General features: G+C 39.4%; 1 protein-coding gene and 1 non-coding gene across 2 annotated transcripts; one reads left to right on the top strand and one right to left on the bottom strand.

The window, feature by feature from the left end:
- Window positions 1-2,012: 2,012 nt before the first annotated feature.
- On the bottom strand, window positions 2,013-23,662 carry LOC149298116 (retinal guanylyl cyclase 2-like). Its single transcript, XM_089487619.1, has 16 exons — window positions 23,369-23,662; window positions 20,873-21,227; window positions 14,696-14,780; window positions 13,712-13,808; window positions 13,001-13,144; window positions 12,120-12,200; window positions 11,414-11,590; window positions 11,042-11,198; window positions 9,492-9,641; window positions 8,416-8,564; window positions 7,462-7,625; window positions 6,710-6,902; window positions 5,745-5,919; window positions 5,035-5,133; window positions 4,565-4,659; window positions 2,013-2,102 (listed from the first exon to the last, which is right to left on the bottom strand). The coding sequence occupies exons 1-16, from the start codon at window positions 23,660-23,662 to the stop codon at window positions 2,013-2,015; spliced, it is 2,505 nt and encodes an 834-aa protein (XP_089343745.1).
- On the top strand, window positions 3,671-3,853 carry LOC149298117 (U2 spliceosomal RNA). Its single transcript, XR_016272450.1, has one exon. It is a non-coding gene; the product is annotated as a U2 spliceosomal RNA (small nuclear RNA).
- Window positions 23,663-24,669: the final 1,007 nt, after the last annotated feature.

Below are 24,669 nucleotides of genomic sequence, written 5' to 3'. Positions count from 1 at the left end.
ATATGATGTTATAATATAACAAATCTAGTTACCTAGAGAGGTGCGTGCTAGTTACCATAGTAACTGCAGACTCTGCTTATCTGCCCGGCACTGTATTAGCAATGCCAAATACATAATCGTGAGTGATGATGACTTCTCCTTATTTTGTGACTGTGTTAAGAAGGTAAGCATTAGATATGAATCATTTCTTAACATTAAGTCCTCTATGTGTCATATGTCACTTGCACATCATTTAATTAATATGATTTAAAAATGGAACACGAAATTGACACCAAATTTCACACCTTTTGTAAATAGTTTGACCTCTTTGGATATTTTGTTTGAAAAAAAATTACAGTGTCTACATATATGCCAAGAAAATGTTACTATTTGGGCTTTTAATTTAGTGTAGGAAACAAGCAAAGAATGTCTATATATATTTTATTGTTAAGTAATTGAAAGGTGAAATCCAAAGAAAAGACCACAATGACATTTATGATAGCTAAAGCATTTCGAAAGTCATTTCTTTGAGACGTGACGCAAGCTACTGACATGGCAACTGTAGACAACGAGATGGATTCTATATCCTTAGAAGTAGCTGTCTAGTCTATGTTTAGAGAAAACCAATGCAGAACATTTTTGATAGCTACTTCGATGAATCAAGAATCTCACCCAAAGTCTAGGGCCGTTTGCTGCAGGATGGCCTGCAACATACTTTGTAACACTGTTTTTTTGTGTTTTATTTGGTATTTATAACATCTGAAGTAGAGCAAAGGTTCCCTCCTGTAGAGTCCTATCCATTTATACAGAAGACAGTACTTCTATTTATAATAGTCTATTGACTATTAGTGTTCTTCAAACATGACCAACATATGAGTGTATTCAGAAAGCCCAAGTTGGACCAAGTAGCCTGAGATGAGATAAATAAATCACTTTTCCTGGGCTCAATTAGTAAACAATTAGTTTAGATAGCTAAACTCATCGAGGGTCTTTGACACTAAAATAAATATGTTTCATTAATCAAAAGTTCTACGTTTTAGGTTTCTAACTTTTGTACGCCAATTTGGGCTTAAAGAATACAACCCATAGGGTGAAACAAATGGATTTTGGATCTTATATTTTCTTTTGCATTTATTTTATTGGGTTGGTCAGTTGTGGACATTTAGAATGAAGAGTTGCCTTTCCGGGCCTTGACTTCAGACACTAAGTAGCAGCACTAGTACTATAACAAATAAAGACACATTTTGATATTTTGCTACAATACGTGGCTTTAGTAAGGATGATTGCGGCATAAATATTTACACTATTGCGGAGAGGCTTCCACTTCGTGAGAACTAGCTTTACAAATAGCATTTGGTTGTAGAAAAAATCCCTCATTACAATACAATAACGAAAGAATATAAAAGTGTGGTTCCTCTTTAAGTATTCTCAGTATCCTGTTCATTGCAGATTTGTAGGAATGCCGTACACAAACACTGGTAAATGTAATATATATATATATATATTTCTGAAAAATCCACCTACCCTGAAAACATGGACTGCTGACCAACAATGAGAATGTCTTCCCTGTAGTTAAGGCTCTTTCAAAAACAGATTTGTTTGCGTTGTATAAATGTATAACCAGACACTTCACCAAAGCCTAATACTGATAAGTGACCTGCAACTTGCTAGGTGGCAAAAGGCCTTTTGTAAACAAGGAGAGAAACGAAAGTAGGTACACGTGACATGAAAACTGGTCAGATCCTCCTGATTATTGCCAAGCAATTAGGAGAAAGGAGCCCTTAAGATTCCACAGCAAGTGGTTTGAGCATGTGACACAAAGCATGTAATGTTATACATTTTCATGCATAACATTACCTCAGTTATTCTTCCTTGCAAGTTGCTTTTCTGCTTTTCTTCTTTTGAAAGCGGTTACCTCATCCTGCAGCAAACCATGCCCCACTTGCCTGTGAACGATATCAAAATAGTGACGTAAAACAAAACAAAAAATACAGTTAGGTGGATAGTGAGACAATATCCTGCACTTGAACCGCTTACCCTGACTTGATCACTGGCGGAACAGGTAACGGTTTTGTAAAACCTTCTTTTCCAACCAGCCAGAAGGTCTCTTCAATACCTTTACCCTTATCCAAAAGAGACAAAGGACAGAATTACCAGGATGCAAAGGAGGACCCATATGTTCCACCCAATCTGGACACACTAGGTCTTCAGCAATCTAGAAGAGTATATTTAAATCCGATTTCTGAAAAAGAAGCCCTCACTTTGAAAGACTATTGTTGTAATTGTGACTATTGTTACTTGTAACTAGGCTACATATACAATATATAAATGTCTTGTAACAGCAGTGATGCCAATGGTATTATCAAAATGTCATATTGTCTATATATGATGTAACTCATTATTTTTCAATATCGTGCTGCATTACACATTTAATGCTGCTGAATTCATTACCATGTACAACAAATCATCTCTAAAGACATCAGAATATAGTTCCCTTGTTTATTGTGACCATTAAGTTGTGTAAGCTTCTCAAAACCCACCCTGGGAACTGCATATTGGAAGGCCAGATCAAAGACAAATCTTTCAGCCTCCATTTATTTATCCTCTTTCCTATCCTTTCTCTGGTATTAGTGTAGTCTGGCTATAAAATAACTCATGTTTATAAAAATAATGTGATTATAATTGTGCTCCTTGTCCCAAATGTTAGTCTTTAGTTTGAGACTTCCAATGCATTCAAATAATGTAACAAACTAACTAGTGGATAATGTAACTGACTTTGAAATATTTCATTTTATGTAGATGGGTCATGTTATGCAGCTTGGGAACCAATTTGAGTTTTTTGTATAAACGATTGGCAAATGGATAACCAAGATTCCCCCTAAAGCCCTTGTATTAAACAGTATATGTAAAAACTGAACAAAAACATAAAAAAAAAACCACAGAGCAAGGTACAAATCTCTATACAGACAGATAAGAAGTGTTCTCCTTCATGGATAGCAAAATAAACAAATACGTCTGGAGCCAGCTTGGAAAAAGAGCATTAGATGTGTTGCCAGTAATGGTTGTTAGACATGTTCTGTTCAGGTGATCACACAGATTTAAAGTTAATAACCCCAGCTTTAGATTAAAATGATCTCACAATAAGCCAGCTATGTGCATGTTCGCAGGGACCAGAGAGTGTAAATAATGTTCTGACCTGAAACATTGTACGGTTCAGTCACCTTAGAGGCATATCAAGCACCACGCTGTTCAATTGGTTTATTTCCAGGTGACTTATTATTTAACAAAGATAAATATGACACATTATCTCCTGTGTCTTGGGAGCACAAATATTAAATGACATCAATACAGGCATTAAGCAACTCAATCACAATGGCTTTTACCCAGTTAAAAGAGTTTTGTATTTGTGATCTTGCTTGGACTGGCCTTTAATTCTCCAAAATAATACATTTGATGAACATACCTAAGACATAGATTTACTGCTGGAATAATATTATCCACTAGATGTGCATTACCTCAATACCAAGACCTGTAAGGTAAACATAGCTGCTAACTGTCCAGCATTTGCAAGGACACTCACAACAACTGAGTTCATGCCTTTGTCCCAGCTAGTGTGCCGACTATTGAGAATACTAGCAGCTTTGCATATGCAATCCCAAAATCATGTACTGTGCATGTACAAAATTGGTCTATCGCTTCTCGGCCTTTTGGCTAAGATCAAGTGTAGTTCCTCTTTGGGAAGGGGGGGGACTATGCTGATCCTCTGGCCTTAGGGTTTGGGATAGCAAATGGAGCCCGAGGTGGAATTGCCCTGGCAGAAATGCTGGAGTCACCGTGTGTGGTATTGCACGCCACTGCACACGGTGAGCACACGTTCCCACTGGCGGCCTACCAGCACTACCTTTTCCCCAGGTACCTTCTGGTCCTGGGGTTAAGTTCTTATTTTTGAATCTGGCAGGCCAGCAATGGTCTGCCCCTAAATTATTTTTCTTTATTTATATAATACACTTCGTTTTCACGAGTGCCAATTAATTTGCCCCCCTTTTGAATTCACGGTTTCCAAATTCACGGCTTGGCCCTCACAACTCTTGGCACACGATTTTGTACCCACGTTTTCGGACACTGTTTTCTTTTTAAGAGGCAGTGAAGCCTGGACTTTGCTGGAGGAGGATTGGGAGCCTTCTGGCCCCTTCCTCTCTCTACAAAACCAGCAAGGAGTCTCACTCTTCTGGGTGAGACTCAAGATCCGACCCTCCCATGGGGGGGGTTGGAATTTGTCCGAGTTCTCCGTGAGGGAACTCGGTATCGTAGTCTGGCTTCTGCTGCCTTGTGCACAGAATGCGGCACCCAATGGAGCACGCACCTCGGGCTTCCAAAAAAAAAAAAAAATTGGTCTTATGTGAGCTAAGTATACTGTGACATTCTGACAACACGTACTTATCATGGAAATTAACTCACTTTCATGATACTCCACTTCACACATAATGTGGAAGGTTGCATGAGTGATGTCACTGTGGCAGCAAAATTTTGGTACATGGAACACATTTTCATATCTGTGATCATTGTGATGAACAGTGTCACTTACCTTCAGTTCTGTTCTTCCTCGTAATTCCAAAAGGTAGCCGTCATTCAAAGAGAGAAGTGTTTTGACAGTACTTTGATTAACATGGATTCGATAAGCTGCAAAGTAAAATGCGACATTATCTTAAAGGCCATGATTACAATGAATTATGTGATTTAATGGGTCATTTAATGGGTCATTTAAAGGGTCTCCATAATGTACAACTTGTCCTAATGATAAGGCCTTGTACAGTTAATAAATGTTTAATATAAGCAATTGCCTTAAACTTTAATGTTTTGGAGTTACCACTAATTTGGTATGTCATTACTATAATGTATATAAAATATTACATAGCACTGATCTTTATCGCCATGTGTGTTCTTGGTTCATAGACTGTACAAGTATTCAATTCCTTTTTAAGGGTACCTGTTGTATAAGCCAACATAAGTTCAGCGTGCACTATATAAATACATTTACTCCATTGAATTACTCACGTAACCCTGTTGACTCCATACGTGATGCAGTATTTACTGTATCCCCAAACAGGCAATACCTTGGCATGGTGAGACCTACTACTCCAGCTACAACAGGACCTGGAAGAGGATTAGTAATAATCATATGAACCACAGAAGTATCTCCAAGAACCCAAATATGTTATTTTAATAACCAATTATCTTTCTCTCTCTGACATTAAATTAATGAGAACAGAAGGAGCACATTCACTGATGAGTTGCAAGGGTGGACTTGCATTCTCCTTGTGTGTAGGAACTGGAAGTTCCAAAGCTCCTCTGTGTAAGAACTTTCTTTATTATTATTCTTATTATTCATTGTTATATATAGAGCCATACAATCCCATAGCACTGTACAATGGCATATATATACAATCACATTAGGTGTAAGTGAAATATGAGTGACAGGAACATGTGTTTTAACAGAACTACTAAGGGAGGTTCTTTTGATAACTTGTATGATGTAATCTAATGGAGAAACTACCCCTCTACTCCAACCATTACTCTTCCATTGTTTCCAGAAGAGCCTACAGCACTTCATTATCCTGTGACTATCATCTGTCATCGTTTGGTGCTGTATGTATACGTATGCTTTGTTTAATAAATTAACCTTAGAAGCTGTGGTTTCGCCTGATCTTTGGTCCCAGAGAAATTTAGATATTTAAGCAAAACAAATACCTAAGGCTCCGTATTACCTGAATGGAGGCCTATACGTATCCTGACCGGTACATCAGGCATGTGTCTCATTTTAAAGGAGCCCACTGAACTGAGGATGTCGAGAGACATGTTTGCGATCTCGGCTGCATGTCTTTTCTCGTTCCTCTTAGGAAGACCTGAAGCAACCATGTATGCATCTCCTATAGTCTCCACCTGTCATGAGACAAAATCAAGGTTGTTGTATTAAAGCAGTCCTGTTCACGTCCCTGTTTTGATGACCAGATTATGTTTGATGCCGTTAAACATCGATAATTTGCTTTTCAAAAGACATAATGAAGAAGTGTGGCTATATATTTTTGCAAGTCTTGGCAATGTTATGAGCTAATGAACAGTATACAACCACACTATATCATTGTAATTTCTGCTGGTAAATTATATGGAACTAGTAACACGTTTGTCTTGTAAATTCATCAGTTAGGGAGGTGTTTTTTGACGGATTTCTTTTGTACTGAATGTCTTTATGTCAATAAAAGTGTTTAAAAAACAATTTAAAGGACAATGTACCCCCCCCCCAATTTAATAATATGTATATTGGAGTTTGTTTTTGTGTACTCCAAAGCATTTTACTGCACACAACGTGGTGCATCTATGGTTAGAAAATTAGATTTCTGTCTTTAATGACTTCGATCTGCTTTCAGTTCCTATACTTGCTAGTGGCTGCTGCTTAACCCACCAACATCCCATTATTTTTAAATGAAGCATAACCCACAGTCACTACAATGCATGCGCAGGCAGCATACTTAACTAGACAGCCTGGATCAATGAAAACAAGCATCAGAGGAGGAAACTGAGATGGTCTCATTTTTAACTTTCATTAAATAGAAATACATGGTAAAATGCGTTGGATTCCATGCAAAATGGACTCCAATAGGCCGTCAATATAAAAAATATCCCTTTAATTGCTTGAATTTGCTATAAAATAAGGGAGTTTCACAGTACTTACCTTATATACATCATGGTTTCCTATCACTGCATCAAACAGTGTATACAAGTCATTGAGAAGGTCCACCACCTCAATGGGCTCACTCATAGCTGATATAGAGGTGAAGCCCACAATATCACTGAAATACAGTGTAACGTCATCAAAGCATTCTGGTTCCACCATGCAGCCGGTTTTTAGAGCTTTTGCCACAGATCTAAAATTGAGTAGTTAGAAATGAGTATTGCCATATAACAATGTTGCTGATAAAGGCAGGGTATGGTGAATGCCATGGGAAAGAAAAGTGGCCTCAGCACTTTAAGTGCAGTAAATGATGTACTTGTGAAAGCTGGCTGGATACTCAAAGCCACATACATGCTATGTTGTTATACTATCTCAGCCTGTGACTGCACAATACCACGCACCAAATGACTCGATCGGCAGCTTAATTGGCCACCTTCCCACCAGACATTTTAGTTTACCAGATGGCCACTCTCAGTGCTGGCAGAGTGAATGTGTATTTATTGAATTATAAAAAAGATTGCAATAAGAAATAAAGAAATCCTAAAAAACTCCATTCTAAGCATTGTAGTGTCAATTCTGACATGTTTTTGTTTATTAAGGGTTTCTCATTGCCTGATAAATGATCAATGGATTCCACTGCAATGTATTTTGCACAAACCTTTACTGGTCAAGTAGTTATAACAAACCAAAATGAAGAGGGAGAAGCCAAATGCAGTAAGACAGCTTGTTTGCCAAATATCTCATAGACTTACGGAGGTAACATTTGTGTTAAGAGTTTTTCCGTTTTCTGTTTTTCTATTTCTAGTTCCTCGGTTCTCTCTCTTATTAAATCCTCCAGGTTGCTTGAGTATTGCTCCAGCATACGCAGCATTGAGTCAATGATATTTGTCTTCTTCCCTTTGTTGATGTTTTTAAACTGCATATTTCACACACACATAAAAAGCAGAATTCAGTTATAATTAATCATGTCAATAATGCTTCCAAAATTGCTGTCCACCTTATCAAATACCAGCTTTAGTTCAGTGTGCCTCTGCCCCAACGGTACAAGAAGGTGCTTGGACAGTTACCAAAACATACTCATTTATACTAACAAACAAAAATAGGGCACTGACTCAATTTCGGTGATGAGAGATGGTTTATTATTTTGTATTGAGCTTGATGAAGGTCATAGGGAGAGAAATGATGTTCAGCATGTGATGAAGTAATAAAGTAAATGAATTAGACACATCCATTTTGTTAAATAGTCAAGAATAGCTGCAGGCCATCAGGTCACCAGGAGTTGCGCTCTCAAATCTATCTATCTATCTTTCTATCTATCTATCTATCTATCTATCTATCTATCTATCTATCTATCTATCTATCTTTCCACCTATCTATCTATCTATCTATCTTTCCATATATCTATCTATCTATCTATCTATCTATCTATCTATCTATCTATCATCTATCTTTTCGCCTATCTATCTATCTATCTATCTATCTATCTATCTATCTATCTATCTCTCTATCTATCTATCTTTCCATATATCTATCTATCTATCTATCTATCTATCTATCTATCTATCTATCTATCTATCTTTCCGCCTATCTATCTATCGATCTATCTGTCTATCTTTCCACCTATCTATCTATCTATCTATCTATCTATCTATCATTAGTTTTTTAAACACAGTGTTCATATTCTTTTAGTAAACCAGGTTGCTCACTTGATCAAATATTTCATCAAAGACGGGACGTCTGTCGGGCACTTCGTTCCAGCACCGCCTCATGAGCACAATGCACTCCATGGGGGCATGATCCGGAGAAACAATTGGACGGCACAATGGAGGGGGCTTTTTTATCTTCTGGATGATGTCTGTGCAGAAAATTAGTTGGATGGTTATAGCAGTATCACTATTTGTGCATGTTTCGTGTTAAAGAGATTTTATTCTATATTACAAGCATGCCAATTATAATTAAAAAAATCCTATATCTTTATACCAAGGGTGTGATGCCTCTCTTGCACGTCTGAGCAAGTGCAGAAAGTTTGCTTCAGGTTATATTTCTTTAGATTCTTGTTTTTTATGGTATTTAATGACGTGTGAAAATGCAATGATTTAGAGGAGAACACCCACCATTTTTTTATCACAAGTTACACATTAAAATGTGTTTTCCAAAGTATTTAATTGTTTTATTTTTTATAAATGGTTCTGTTTTTTAGATAAAACAATATTTTCGGACAGCTGCATATTTGCCATGTGTAAGTTATCTGGCTGGGTTATCGTAGCCCAATCTATTAGACGCACACTCTGACTTGTGTGGTAAACAATAGAGAAAGTTCAGTGTTAATCACACAGCCCAGCACCTTAACAAATGAAAGCCCGCTGTTTAGCAGGATACAAAAAATATATAGCTTTCATCTGCTCACTCCTTAAACAAAACCGCAGATGTCTATGCTAAGAATACTATTACTTCTCTCCTCTCTGGATATATTCAACCTTTATATTTCTGCACCTTTTATATACCAAGTTAAAAAGTTTCAAAAATAGCTAAATCGGTCAAAACAAATACTACAGGTTCATAATAGTGAAAAATAGGAAACTCCCTATTCACAAAATAGATACATTTCTAGAATAACACAGACTGAATAAAGTGTTTACTTTGTATATGAAATTTATGTATAGCAGCTCTACTTTATAGATATTTTTATTTTTTTTAGATTTGAAGGGCCAAATCTGCTAAAAAATGACTTTGTAGTACAAAATAATACCCTCACACATCATCCTCAAAGCTTCCTTCTCACCTTCTGCACACAGTTCAAGAGTACAATATGGAGGTCCACGGACTACTACTTCTTGCAAGATAATAGAGAAACTATACACGTCTCCAGTGAACGTTCCATGCAGAGCTGCATGCGGATCCCTCAGCAATTCCGGGGCAGTCCAGAGTTGCTCTACAAGAGAGGAGGGAAAACTAGACTGATAGCCAAAAGCTGCTTTGGGATTGATGAGTGATCTGAAAATATGTGTTTCACTGATAAAACGAGGAAAAAATGAACATTTTGGTTTGGTGGCAATAGCTAGCAATCAGAGCCGGCCTTAGGTGTTCTGGCGCCCTGTGCGAACTACTCCTCTGGTGCCCCCCTCACTACCCCCCCTCTGCCCCTTCAAACTACCCCCCCTGCCCCTTCAAACTACCCCCCTCTGCCCCTTCAAACTACCCCCCCTCTGTCCCTTCAAACTACCCCCCCTGCCCCTTCAAACTACTCCCCCTGTCCCTTCAAACTACCCCCCCGTCCCTTCAAACTACCCCCCCTTTGTCCCTTCAAACTACCCCCCTGCCCCTTCAAACCACCCCCCCTGGCCTTTCAAACTAGCCCCCCCTCTGCCCCTTCAAACTCCCCTCCCCTGCCCTTTCAAACTCCCCTCCCCTGCCCCTTCAAACTACCCCCCCTCCCTTCAAACTACCCCCCCTCTGCCCCTTCAAACTACCCCCCCTCTGTCCCTTCAAACTACACCCCCCCTCTGCCCCTTCAAACTACCCCCCCTCTGCCCCTTCAAAATACCCCCTCCTCTGCCCCTTCAAACTACCCCCCCTCTGCCCCTTCAAACTACCCCCCCTGCCCCTTCAAACTACCCCCCCTCTGCCCCTTCAAACAAACCCCCCCTCTGCCCCTTCAAACTACCCCCCCTCTCCCTACTTCTCCTTATCCTAACTTACCTTGAGGAGTCCTGCCGGCATCTCATGGTGAGATCTCAACATGAGATGCCGGCACCGCGACGGAGTCACGGAGAGTGATGGGCGTCGAGCGGTTGCTGAGAACTTCACGAGCAACCGCTCGGCGCCCCTGCCCGGGTCATAAATGAAAACATTGGGGGTTTTTTTTGTTTGTTTTAACTTTATTTAACATCCTCCATTTTAAATAAAGTTAAAAAAAACTTTATTTAACATGGAGGATTTTAAATAAAGTTAAAAAAACAACAAAAAAACCCAATGTTTTAATCTAGGTCCAGAGGGGGCGGCAGCGGACCCCGCGGTGGCGGCGGCGGACCCCGCGGCGTCGTCAGGCGGCGGCGGCCCCGGAGGCGGCGCCCCCTGGAGTGTGGCGCCCTGTGCGGTCGCACACGTCGCACACCCCAAAGGCCGGCCCTGCTAGCAATTAACAATCACATTAGAAAATGTTTCTATAAGTTATATTAAATTAATATGAAATACTGAAAAAACAATGCCATATTCATTTTGGCTACTGTGCTATTAATAATGTTATATATTAATAATTATGTATATAGTTATCAAGGCATAAACACTCGGAAATGAGTAAGTCTCAGGGTAATGTATTACAGTTTAATTTACCATATGCTGATGGGTCATCATGAGGGATTTTCTGAGTCTGCAAAATCTCATTATATCCATAGTCTGTCACTTTTAGCACAAAACGACCATCTACTACACAGTTCCGTGACTTGAGCCTCCCATGAATGAACTTTCTGTGGTGCAAATACTTCATGCCCTGTAGAGAAGATAAAAGAACCCTTAGACGCAGAGCCACAACTACATTTTCAACAGCCACTGATCTGAAACTGACAACGAAGAATGGCTTCAATAAAATATCTAATCATATATAATGTCATGCAAATCACAGGTATATTACATTAACTCCACAGGCCTTGTTGCATATCATTGCCAACACTTAAAGCTTTTGTGTTGGTCATTCCTTTTGGTTACCTTGATAAGATCCAACAGAAGAGATGATTTAAACATCCAGTCAAGTTTTACATCGTCATTCCGTAGAAGATCCTCCAAACTACCTCTGGAACAGAACTCTGTGACAATGGCAAATACTCCGCAGTCATGAAAGAATCCAAGGAATGGATTGATGTTCTCATGACGGATGTCCTTCATCTGCCCACAAGATCAAAAGACATCATTGTAAGACTGGCTGTGAAATATTGCCCTCAATGCTTACCTGGTTCCCACAATTAAGTTGTTTTATAACTCAAACACATGCAGCATTCTGTGTGGATATTATTGACGTATTTAATTCTTTGCATGGCCCCATTAACCAAATACTGTAGCATTTTACCTAATCAATCAATGACAGATCTGGAATATGTATAAATATTCTCTTGGAGAGATTTACCCAGGTTTGTTAAGGTTGAAAGCTAGTGCATTCTATACTGCTACATAATATATACAAAAGAAACAGTGTTGGGGTTACGTTTTATTTTTGTACATTTTCCTGCTCCAATTGATAGAAAATATGTGAGCTAAAAACAAACAAACAAATAAAAAAAAATGTTTGGCTTGTTTTTGGACAAATGTAGTCCAAAAGCTGGGTGGTCAGAGGTTGCCAAAACCTCTGGTAGATGAGTAGTTTTGAATATCTGGAAAGGTGAGTTGCATCATTACGTGAGCTAAGCCATATATTTACAATTTCAAAGACGTCGCTTGTTCCAGGTTTAAGGTCCCCAAAGTCTCCGAAAGGGAACTTCTTCAACCACACCCAGTCACCCTGCAAAAAGGTGTTAATGATATTTTCAACAAATAAGAGGTTTGTAATCATCAAATTAACAACTTTAGTTCTATAAGGCTCCGATTACCACCATAATATCAATTAGCTCCTAATAGCCTTCTCTCTCCCTCTCTTTGTCTCCCAATACCTATCAACCAATAGTCCCAACAACCCTTACCCCAGGCTACTAGGAATATCCCACCCATCTACATGCCCCAGTAGGACAGAATATTGGAGCCCTACATGGTAACATGTACTCAGATACAGATATGGCCTTGGGATTTGGTGACAAGCAGGGGAAGGCAGAAAGCAGGAGTTGGCCGATACATAGACAGAGTGAGTACGTTGTGCATACCAGACATAATGGACCAACAAACAGGCTCACATGTACAGATCTCAGTCTATCTCCTTCCGAGCATCTCCTCATCACCAGATATAACTACTTTTTTGAATAGATGACCTTGGGTGTCCAAAACTATCATAGACTTTTAGGCCCCCACCATCTTTACTAAACACAGCACTATCCAGTTGTTACCATTGTTCCAGAGTGCCTGATTTGCCGTGGATGTTATCACTCTCACTAAGCAGGACACCATCCAAACATAGTGTAGCAACTACCCTATGACTAAACTTTCCCTCTACATCTTTTTTAGGGGTAGGGTATACAATCAAATGAAGTTTAATATATTTTGTAGCAATATTACTCATTATTCCACATGTCAAAAAACATCTATCGTTGTGCAAGTGACATTAATTCTAATTAAGCATAATAAAAACACACTTTACTAAATAATACCTACCTCATATATTGCTACATTGGAATTCTCATAGGTGGCTGGTGTAAGGCTCTTTAGCGAACCTGACCTCATTGGTGACTTCATACTCTTTGTATCTGATGTCATCTGTGCACTGTCACTCGTGCGACTGCCGTCATTGCTAAGTTTCTGCAAAGAAACAGTCTCTTAAGTGCAATACTACAGTTTCTTTAGTTTCCTCAATACTGAGGAAGGCTGTCCCCTACAATTCATATTAAATGTAAATGTTAGTTATCGAACCTACTGTTTTGTTTTTCATTTTTTTAGCTAAGTCCGGAGCTGTAGATTAATATGTTTCTAACACCAACGAATTTGCAACAAAATTAACAAGCTAATTACTACCACATATACCAGAGTATCCTGCAACAGTCCATACTGAGGACATGGGGGAGGGTAAGTTAATGGCATGTAACACTTGGTTTCATAAACTCAATGCTGTTGATCTCTGGATTCTATGCAAATTAACCAGAATGAAGCAGAAAAATAAACCCTTGTCTCAAGATAACAAAGTTATATTTTTTAACAAAGACTTCCTTTGAGAATGGGTTAGAATAAATAACAAATTATCACACCCCTGTATCATAACAAATGTAGAAATATTCTATTTTCCATTTTCCCCAATACATGTAAATTATAGTAACTCTCCCCCATGTATCAATGAGATTTGGTGTGATGCCAGCTCCAGGATTTTCTTACCTTGAGACTAAACTGGGGATTAATGAACGTAACATTATCCAAGGTCAGGAGAATTTTGTGTGGCCCTCTAACTAATTTTATTTTATTAATACGGCGTCTGAAAAACAAAAACGTCACATAATGTTATCAGACATTAGCAACTAATAAAGAGAGCTAACATGTATGTGATAGAAACACAAATCATTTAAGTAGATGGATGACCCAGTTGGGTGGGTACAGTACATAATCCACATCCAACATATCGTCAGCTTTACTCATATTGGTGCCTTTATGTCTCACTGAAATCAAGTTTTAATGACAACCCAATGATAACCATAGCTGGTGCTACCCTCATTTCAGCAGTACTTCCTTCCTCACTGTTATTGTTTGTAATGCGTTCAGCATTAACATCCGTCAAAGTCATAGTTCCCTTTATTCCCCATCCACATTAAGAATGTGCTGCCTCTCTGTATCAGAAATAAAGGGCAGAGCAGGGGTTAACATTACTGAAAGATAAGTGATGCCCCCACATACCCTTAAAAATAAACAAACAAATGAATTAGTCATTTATGAAAACTCTATACTTTGTACATTTGAGTTTTCAGCCAATGTAATTGGGTATATTTATTTTAAATGTAAGTATTAGGGGTCAGTATTAGGAATATATTTCCAGCTCTGAAGTTCTCTCCCTTTTCCTATCTTTACTCAATCAAGGCCAATCAACAACAATCAGCAACCTAGCAACAGAGATAACCTGATAAAGATGAATAATCAAGAAGAACCTGAAGACTGGAAGTCAAGTTGTTGCCAAATGATATATAAATTACACGATTTTCTAATACATACATAAATTGTTTATATTAAATTGTGTAATATGTAGAGGGGTGACATTTCCCTGGAAAGGTCACATTAGTTTGGTGCTTGTATAAGATTAATGTTTTATTACTTCAATTAACTAATGATTCTACTATGATTCACGCATTCATAATTGTATATATTTAATACCTTATAACATAAGCAAGTCCATTTATGGTAATGATGGCAATGAGGATGCATAAAAAGACCATCAAAGCAAAGGCAGGATCAATACCTGAGAAAGACAGAAAACAGCATGGATCACTTTAGACAAATTAAAGTAGTGTTATTTATCCCCATTATTTCCAAAACATTGGGTGATGTCGAGAGTAGTCATGTCCTTTACTCTTCACACGTTGACATACACGCTGGAATGAACTCAGACATTGAAATAAAATGATTCCTCCCAGAGCTTCCCTTATTTCCCAGTTTCCTCTCCTTTTTTTCCCACTCAGCTCCACGCTGCTCCTATTCAGTGATCTTGTGGAATAAAGTTAAATGACATTTGTCACGGAAGCCTCCGTAACTTGTGGGTGCCTGGAGGCTGAATTTCCCATTATAGACGGTGGACCCGTGAATTATATCACCTACTTCTTGCAGGAGACAGTGGACACTAATTGCATTGCAATATCTGGTACTTTGCTTGGATTTATGTGTAAGTCGCCCTGTACCTGATTAGGGGTACAGCGTGACAACAGTGAGAGAGCCAGAGCTCTCTAGATCCCAGTTTCCCCCTTCCTCCTGCCTGTCTGACCAATATTATTTCTTCAATACGAGCCCTGTCTTGTTATTAGGGTAGGCCTCTGTGCTGCCCTGGTCAGGGCGGTAAGCACCGTATTGCTATGCTTCTGTATACTATAGTGCCGCCGATGTTCCCAAAGAGCTATGTTTCCTGCTGTCTTCGATGCTAGTCCTGCCTGACGGTGGAAGTTTTGTGTTCCCGCTGGCCATAAGGAGAAGGAAGCATCGTCTGGCGGGTGTACCCAGCCTGGGTACAGGTTGTTCCCGTCACAACGTTTTGATTGAGTTTTCAGATAAAAACAAGGTAACCAGGATACAGCAGAATAAAGAACAGGTTACATTTCACATTGACACATTCCCCCCGGTAACATCTCCCCAGATATAACATTCAGATGTAAAACACTATGATACAAGCGGGCAAGTGGGAAAACTCTAAACCTTTAATCCCCCACCCCCTAAAACAAACCGCAGCAACATGGTTATCTAAGAGAAATAAAGTCAGTCACATAGCAATACTCTGTCCGTTGTTATTTTGTCCAAGGAATGTGTTACGCACATGGGTTTCTGCCCTGGAGTAACTGTGCACTAAACCAAAACGTATCTTGGAATGTTTGTTGTATCCGATGTTTCAATCGTCTGGTGTGTCAATAAATCTTTCCCATGTTTTGAAAAACTACTTGGTGTCTCTTTCTTTGTTCAAAATAAAGAAGCAGAGGCTCAGAACTCAAATGGTAAGGTGAGTTTATTTCACACAGGCAACGTTTCGACACTCAGGTCTATACGTGTAAGAGAAATACGTACTGTGTCAGTTAGTGGTAAGAGCCCACAAATCTCAGCCTCAGGAGTAACCTGGAGATTAATGCTACGCAAGATGGGAAGAAAGGTCTGTGCACTACGCCAGCGTATCGGAGGACATAACCAAAAGTTATGAAAAAGGTCCGCTCCCGCCAGACCAGACTTTGGGCAAGAATCTGAAGACATTATTCCCCCATAAAAAAATTGGAGGTGAGGAGATAAATATGCTTGATGAGCAACTTTTGTTGCATCTTGACATTAGTGCTGGCCCGAAGCAACATACATGTGGATAGTGTAGATTTGATTAAGGCCAACCTGTCAATGTCAGGGAAGTGTGTCATCCACACCTCCAGACCTTTAGAAATGCAGGCACCACCAGTAGTGTCTCGCAGTAACCCATAAACAAATTTAGTGGTTATATGTCTTGAGAAGGACAACCAGAGTTGTCTATCAAGAGGGTTAGTCCAGTCCACCCATTCAAAAAATGCCAATTGGAAATTAGCAAAACTTTGTATCTGTAGGTAGATAAACCACAAGATACGAACCATGAGGAGTCTTTCCCTACAAGCTGAAAGACAGTAGAGTGGAGTCATGAAAGGATGCAAATTCCGAACCCTGTGAATCGCCCATCCACCATAGGGACCAGACGCCACCCCTCTCTGTAAAACAACATTGTTACAAAATGGTTGAAACAAAGATACCTTCAACTGGAGTCCTAATCTTAATCTCACCACTTTCTATGCCCGTATAGTCATATGAAAAAGTGGGTTATCTGGAATGAATAATATAAATTGTGTTGAGGGAATATGTAAGAGGGCTGGAAATGCTTTATCTGGGCTAAACTGTTGTTCCAAGTGTGTATCTGTGTAAGCATTCGAAGACAAGACCCAATCTGCCACGTATCGATAGATAGCTGTGACATTATCTGATCACCAATAAGTTATATGCAAGGTTTTGTCTCCTCAGCTGTAAGGTAGATATATCGATGTTTGCACGCTTAGAGCACCAGATGAAGCTCCGGAAAGCTGCTGTTAGGGAGTTATCATCCCTCTTAATAAAGAAAGGGAGATACTGAATCAGGTATAATTCTGTCCGAGAAGGACATTTTTGCCAATTCCATTCAGTCTGGCAGGGTGGTTGGGTATCCTAACTCCCAAGTAACGTATAGACTTAGCTCCCCATTGAATTCCAAGGTCTGCCATGTGTGGAGGCTTACGGAATACACTTAAACATAATGCTTGGCACTTGGTTTTATTTATGATGAAGCCCGTGGCCCCACAAAATTTATCTAATGTGAGAAATATACGTGGTATAGCCAATTGTGGGTGTGCTGTATATAACAGGACATCATCCGCAAATTCATAAAGTTTAACCATACGTGACCCTCTCTGTATTTCCGTTATTTCAGTAGAGGAAATAAGTATTTTCAAAATAGGATCCAAAGCCAGGTTGAACAGGAGGGGTGAGAGGGGGCATCCTGGTCCCATAGCAATGGGGGTCACGTCCAACCCATTGGTGGAAATAAAATAAAATTAAGTACTAAAGCTAATTATTATTGTAATGTTTAATAAAATATGATTAACTATATCAGGGGCGTCCAACATGCGGCTCGCGGGCCAAATGCGGCCCGCGGGACCTCGAGGTGCGGCCCGCGTGAGATCTGCAGCCAGGATCACAAGAGCCCTGCTGCTTACTTGTAGGAGGGGCTAATCTCTGCTCCAGGCCTGCCTCCTCTGTGGGGAGAACGAGGGAGGCCGCGCCCCCTGCTGAAGTCTGTGATCGTCATTGAGAGAGCTGTAGTGCAGGTAATGGGGTGGGGGGAGTGTGTTTGAATGAGTATGCCTGATTGAGGGAATGAATCTGTGAATGAATGAATTTATGTGTGTGTGATAGCATGGATGTGTAAGTGCAGGAACCTAGGCATGATGGGACTGTGATTGCTGTTAACAATCCCACTCCTATCATGCCAAGTCAGCCAGTATATGCTGAAACCTGGCTAGCTGCCCCCTTGTGTATTGATGCTGCCAGCAGTATGGGGTCTGCACTTACAGCCACCCTGTACCAGCATGTACTGGCTGACTTGGGATCATAGGAGTGTGATTGCTAACAGCTAACAGCAATCTTCTAACAGCAATCACAGTCCCATCATGCCTAGGTTCCAGCATTTACTGGTTGGCTCGGTATAAAAAGAGTGTGTTTGCTGTTAGCAATCACACTCCTATCATGCCAAGTCAGCCAGTACATGCTGAAACCTGGCTAGCTGTCCCCCTTGTGTATTGATGCTGCCAGCAGTATGGGGTCTGCACTTACAGCCACCCTGTACCAGCATGTACTGGCTGACTTGGGATGATAGGAGTGTGATTGCTAACAGCTAACAGCAATCTGCTAACAGCAATCACAGTCCCATCATGCCTAGGTTCCAGCATTTACTGGTTGCCTGGGTATAAAAAGAGTGTGTTTGCTGTTAGCAATCAGACTCCTATCATGCCAAGTCATATTGTTGATTTTTTTTGTCCAATTGTGGTGTGTTACTTTTAATAAAAGTGTGGTTACCCACTAAAATTGGACAAAAAATACCGGTACAATGCCCAGCCAACCAGTGCATGCATGGGTATGCCTGAGATTGCTGTTAACAATCATAATATATAATTTTTTGTACAATTTTGGTGTGTAACTTACTTTTATTAAAAGTGTGTGGGGGGTCATTTTCAGTTTCGGCTAAGTGAACCCTGAATTTTCGGTTTTGGTCCAGATTTTCATTTTAGTGCATCCCTAAAATAAATAGAACTATTTATTTTTACAGAATTCTGCATTTGTAGTCACAAAACTTTCTAGGCCCAGAAATCAGTGAGAGGAAAAGTAAAGGTTTTGTGTCATTTAATTTATTTTAATCTGCATATTTTATTAAAGGCCATATTTTCTCACAGTGAAAAATAAGTGCGGCCCGCGCACGTATACATTTCTGATGAAGTGGCCCACTGCAGAAAAAACTTGGACGCCCCTGGACGCCCCAGATTTTATGGTTCATAAAATATGATTATTTTAAATATATCCTACATAAGAAGTTGTGATTGTACTTGGGAACCCTCTGAGTATCCAGTATTTCTCACACATATTACTTGTATAACACAAATAATGTTCATGCATTTAACATAGGCTGTAATAATTTACAGTAACTATACACATTTTAATGTGTAAATAATTCATTCGTTTTAATTACAGTATCATAATTCCATTAATAATCCTGCTTTAAAGGCATTAGGCAGATTTGTAAATCATGAACAAATGCATGTTCACTCTAAATACCTCTTATAACATCAATGTAATGACAGCAAGGCGTTTACCCTAAACCATATTCTCTCTATGAGATCTATTTTATGAATATATAGTCTGAGTAGGAGCTGGATAATAACACAAAATGTCAAAATTCTGTGCCCATAGGCAAACAGGAGGTTGCATTAAGACATTCAATACGTATGATCTTAAGTTTGTTTTTGAAAGATATATTATAGAGATCTAGCGTTATAAAGATTTTGTCTCACTGCACTCATATCCCCTGAATGGGGCCCTTTGATCAATGGGGCCCTATTATGGTAACACTACCACCCATTACAAAAAAAAACCCCAGCTCAAAACAATCTTTCATTCTCTGGTTCCATGGAACATTCTTTTTGATTTTCAAAATGATATCTGTTACTGATTGTATCTGACCTGTCACAATAGTTTATGAACATTGTGTGTGACATGATTCACAATGAGTTTCACATTTCCTGAAAATATAATTAATGAGTCAGACACATAAATATATAGATTTCTTGAAGTTGGCCCCATCTAGGGGAGGATAGAGAAGAGGAAGGCTATCTGACCTTTTAGAAATCAAAGAAAATGTCTCTGACATTCTCCATCCGCGCTTAAAACCCTTCTTGGAGCAGAGTAACCATTCAAAGAAATAGTTCAAAATAAAAAAAATATATATTTTTGTTTCTAGCCCACATTTATGACAATACCTGAGAACACTGAATATTTGCTCCAGATACCTAAGAGCTCTTTCCAGGTTCAGATATAGCAGCAATTTGCCAGACCTCCTAAGCACACATATGATCTATGATGGTGGCATGTAGTGGCATTAAGCACCACAGCTCCTTTTATGTAGGTAATTGGATGTTCTTCTCATGGTCTGGCTCCATACACTACAAGCTTCCTTAAGATGAAAAGGCAAGCTCCTGAAGATCATATCTTAAAAAACGACCAGTTATGTTTATTATATCACTATGTTACTATACACAAACATTGGCAAATTCATTAGAATTATACATTAAAATCAACAAAAAGCAACTTCAAAGATTTTCAGTGGGGTACATGGGTATTAGAGCTTTAACAATAAATATATGTTTCACATACATTGTAGACCAACATGTGCTTTGACAAGAGAAAGGAAGACAGCATGAGCATCATCTTCAGTGACAAGAGTTTTTTGTTTATTGCTGCTCAAAGTTTTATGCGATTGTTTGTCTTGAATATATACCTTAAAGGTTTTTTTATTGCTTGACTTTATAATTTTTCTTTATATTATTATTATATGATATTATTATGTTATCGTACATATTTTACTACCAGAACTGTTTAGTGTTTAATTTTTATGATGAGATTTGGTCCATTTCAACAACATATGTTAACATTTACTGAAAATAACTTTTTGGAGAAGCAGTGGTTTGATTGGTTCAGAGTAGACAAGTCTCCAACTTATCTAGACTAAATACACAGTATAGACAGACATTAGTATGAACTCACCTCCAGTGCAGATCTTTCCATCTTGAAACCAGCAATATGAGTCTGACTTTGGGGAGACACTATTTGGAAAGTGAATGGGCCTTCCCATGTAACGGACCATATCTGTTTCCATGTCCACAATGTAGGTGCGATGCAACTCACAGGTCCTTACATCTGTATCAAGGATGACATAGTCCGTGTATCCATTCCCTCTGAGGTCTGTCCTAATCCACTGGTTAAAGCCATAATATCGCATGTTTTTAGAATACTTTGCTAAAGTGGTTCCAGACACCCAGGATCCATGCATCTTGCTGCTATTCATTGCATGAGCAGTGAAATATATTGCATTGTATATGGTTCCAAATAATGGTGATACCTGAATTAATAAACATAAAAGGGCAAAGTTATTACTTATTATTGAAAATGAATACATGCAAACTTTGTAACCTGTTATGTGGGAAAGTGTAACACTGCGTATTGAATATTATTGTTCTGTATGGGCAAATCTCAAGATCTATTTTGATTGTGTATTTTAATTCAAGTAAGAGCATTGCTTATTGGGCGCATCCAACTCCATTGCTTGGCCTATGGATAAGCATAGGGGTTCTGATACCTGGATGCAGGGTTTTCCGGATTATTCAATAAAAAATTAGTGGCTGCATTATTAACGTCACCTTTTTGCACCTCATCTTGCTAGTATACCCCATTTTGTTCACAGTTATTATACCCACACTTTAACATAATAATAATAATAATGTATCAATCATAATTTAAAGGTTGTTTTTATACCATAGCAACCAACGGAAAAGTCTACTCTTTTGGCAAACATCATTGGTTGCTATGATAACAAGACCACTATTTTAAACTTTGCCATAGAATCACTTTATACAATGTGACTTTTTTGCATCAGCAACAATGTTAAAAAACAGTAGTATGAATTAAAACCTTTGTAGGCATTTTATGTGCTGAAGGATCAAACTTTATAGATAAAAGCAGAAGAAATATAACAGATATAACTATACTAAGTCACCAATTAAATTAATGTATTTATTAAGGTTCTGAGATTGATTTCTGTCTGGAATCATAACTTAATAGACCCATAAAAAAAAACAGGGAACCAAGGGAAGAGCTATGTCTCCAAGCCCTCCAGCATGCACTTGCTTGTCAATATACCGTGTTTCCCCGATAGTAAGACACCCCCGATTGTAAGACGTATCGGGAGTTTCAGAGGGGTCGGCTAATATAAGCCGTACCCCGAAAGTAAGACATATGTCTTACTTTCGGGGAAACACGGGGGATTTGCCTACGGCCTACGGCCGCATTAACGCAGGGCATAAGGGGCGCCTGCCCCTTAGGCCCGCCGCACCTGCGACCGGGTCCGCCACTCTAAGGGGCCGGGAAGTCCCCACCAAGGCCGGCCTTACGTGTCTGCGGCCGCACAGGATTTAAATTAAAACATCGGGGTTTTTTTTTAACTTTATTTAACATCCTCCATGTTAAATAAAGTTAAAAAAACTTTATTTAACATGGAGGATGTTAAATAAAGTTTTTTTTAACTTTATTTAACATGGAGGATGTTAAATAAAGTTGAAAAAAACCCCCGATGTTTTTATTTAAACCCTGTGCGGCCGCAGACCCCTAAGGCCGGCCCCTTAGAGCAGGGCCGACCTTTGGGGTGTGCGACCGCACAGGGCGCCACACTCCAGGGGGTGCCAACCTGCGGCACCCGGCACCCCTCCAGAGACGGACAGTAATGTCCGCCGCTGGAGGAGCAGGCTCGCAAGGGAGCGGTATCGGAGGTCTTTAACAGACCTCCGGCTCCCTTGAGTGATTTTAAGCCGGGTTCAACCCGGCTTAAGATCACTCAAGGGAGCCGGAGGTCTGTTAATGACCTCCGATACCGCTCCCTTGTGATCACCGCGGCAACAGCTGTTGTGCGCCGGGGTTTCTTGTCAGATCCCGGCGCACAACACTGAAGCCGCGCCCACCGCTGTCCGTGCCCTCTGACCCGGAAGGAGACAAGAACTGAAGAAGAGGAGCGAAGAGGAGGAAAAGAAGCTGAAAGAAGAAAGGAAAGGTAGGAAAGCATTAAGTGAGAGTGGATTGGTGTATATGTGTGTGGATTAGTGTATATGTGTGTGGATTAGTGTATATGTGTGTGGATTGGTGTATACGTGTGGATTGGTGTATATGTTAATTTTATGGTTAAAAAAAAAATTGGACAATTTTTTCCCAATATAGGACATACCCCGAAAGTAAGACATAGTGGGGCTTTTAGGGATAAAAAGAAAGTAAGACACTGTCTTACTTTCGGGGAAACACGGTAGGAGAGAACAATAATGTGGTGTCCCCAATCACATATGCACTGTAGGCAGCCTAGGTCACCTATAGAGAAAGACTAGCCCCAGACACAACCCATGAATACATATTAACATTCATAGCTCCATGATAGACACAGCCAGCACCACAGTATGCAGCATTTCATTATATTTTGGTGTTACAAAGTGGTATACATACCTCATTGGGCATTAATTTTGTAACCAGTTCTCCACTGTCCTTCGCTTCCTGGAAGGCTTGGATGAAGGTTTTTTGCTCCGACTCTACCGTTATCGTTAATACAGCATCATAGGCAGCCCTGAGTTTGGAATTGAGCTTCAGCATTTCATATGTGTGTTTTCCATAAGGTAAGCTATAGTATAGTGTGTCATATGGGATGAACACATATGTGCCATCTGTCATTTTCAGTTCATGAGCGATTTCCAGCAGCTCCTGTTGTGGCTTTCCTCCAATTAAGACAGAATGCATGCACATAATGATCACTGCAACAGACAGATTACACATCATCAGAATACATTTGGAGATTTTTATAGGTTTTACTACATACAGTGTATTTTATGTGAAAAATAAAGTTGATCATTGAACATTAAGGGCCAGTTTCTCTGTAAGGTAGATATTTCATGGCTCTCTTGGCTCTTTATGTCCAAGTACATGGCTTTCCAAACCTTTTTTAGAAGTTGGGGGAGACAGTAGTTTGGCCTACCTAATTTTCATTTTTGTTACTTTTACCTGCAGAATTGTTCCTGTTATTGCAGAATTAGTAAGCTAGTGACCTTATCAGGGATAACATAACCATGGTGCTGTTGTTGAGAAGCCAAGAATAGCTTTATAAACAGAGACTCCAGCTCAAGGACTCTTGAATTAATCAGTACCTGTTTTTGCTTTAATGCAGGTAAACATTTGTACTATTGATGTGAAGATACAAAAGAGAGCCAAATGGTTTTCTTAACAATTAAATAGTAGTTTTCTCTATAACCCCTTCCTTAACTCCAGACATAGGGGTCCACTGAATTACTATAAAAGTTGACTTACAAAATTCAAAAACTATGGCAAAGCATGAAATAAAAAAAGTATTTTTTATACCTCAATAAATCCTTAAATAAACATGATTCGGGGATAAATCATTTGAAACAGTATTACATTCATGGATTTGAATTTTTCAACAGTATTTATATTTTATTTATGGCAGAGGCATCCAACATGGGAACAGTGGGCCAAATGCGGCCTATATAAGATCTGCTGCTGTAACCACATCTCCAGAGCTGCGTCTAGGCGGGTGCATGGAGTGCACCTTAACTGTGTGTTGTGAATGGCAGGGGTGCATTGTGCAGGAAGCGGAGGGGTGAAGTCTGTGCTGGTTGAGTCTCCCTACTTTCTCTGCCAACCGCTTCTGCGTTCCTGTCTCCTTTTCCTCAGCTCCACTTCTTCTTTTGCCTTCTTCTTCCTCTTATCTACTTCTCCCTGTGTCTTCTTTCTTTCTT

The sequence above is a fragment of the Sceloporus occidentalis genome, unplaced genomic scaffold, assembly GCF_023333645.1.
Source record: "Sceloporus occidentalis isolate IW3139 unplaced genomic scaffold, rSceOcc1.0.p SCAF_34, whole genome shotgun sequence".
In the NCBI taxonomy this organism is placed as follows: Eukaryota; Metazoa; Chordata; class Lepidosauria; order Squamata; family Phrynosomatidae; genus Sceloporus; species Sceloporus occidentalis.
This window is presented reverse-complemented; position numbering and strand designations above follow the sequence as displayed.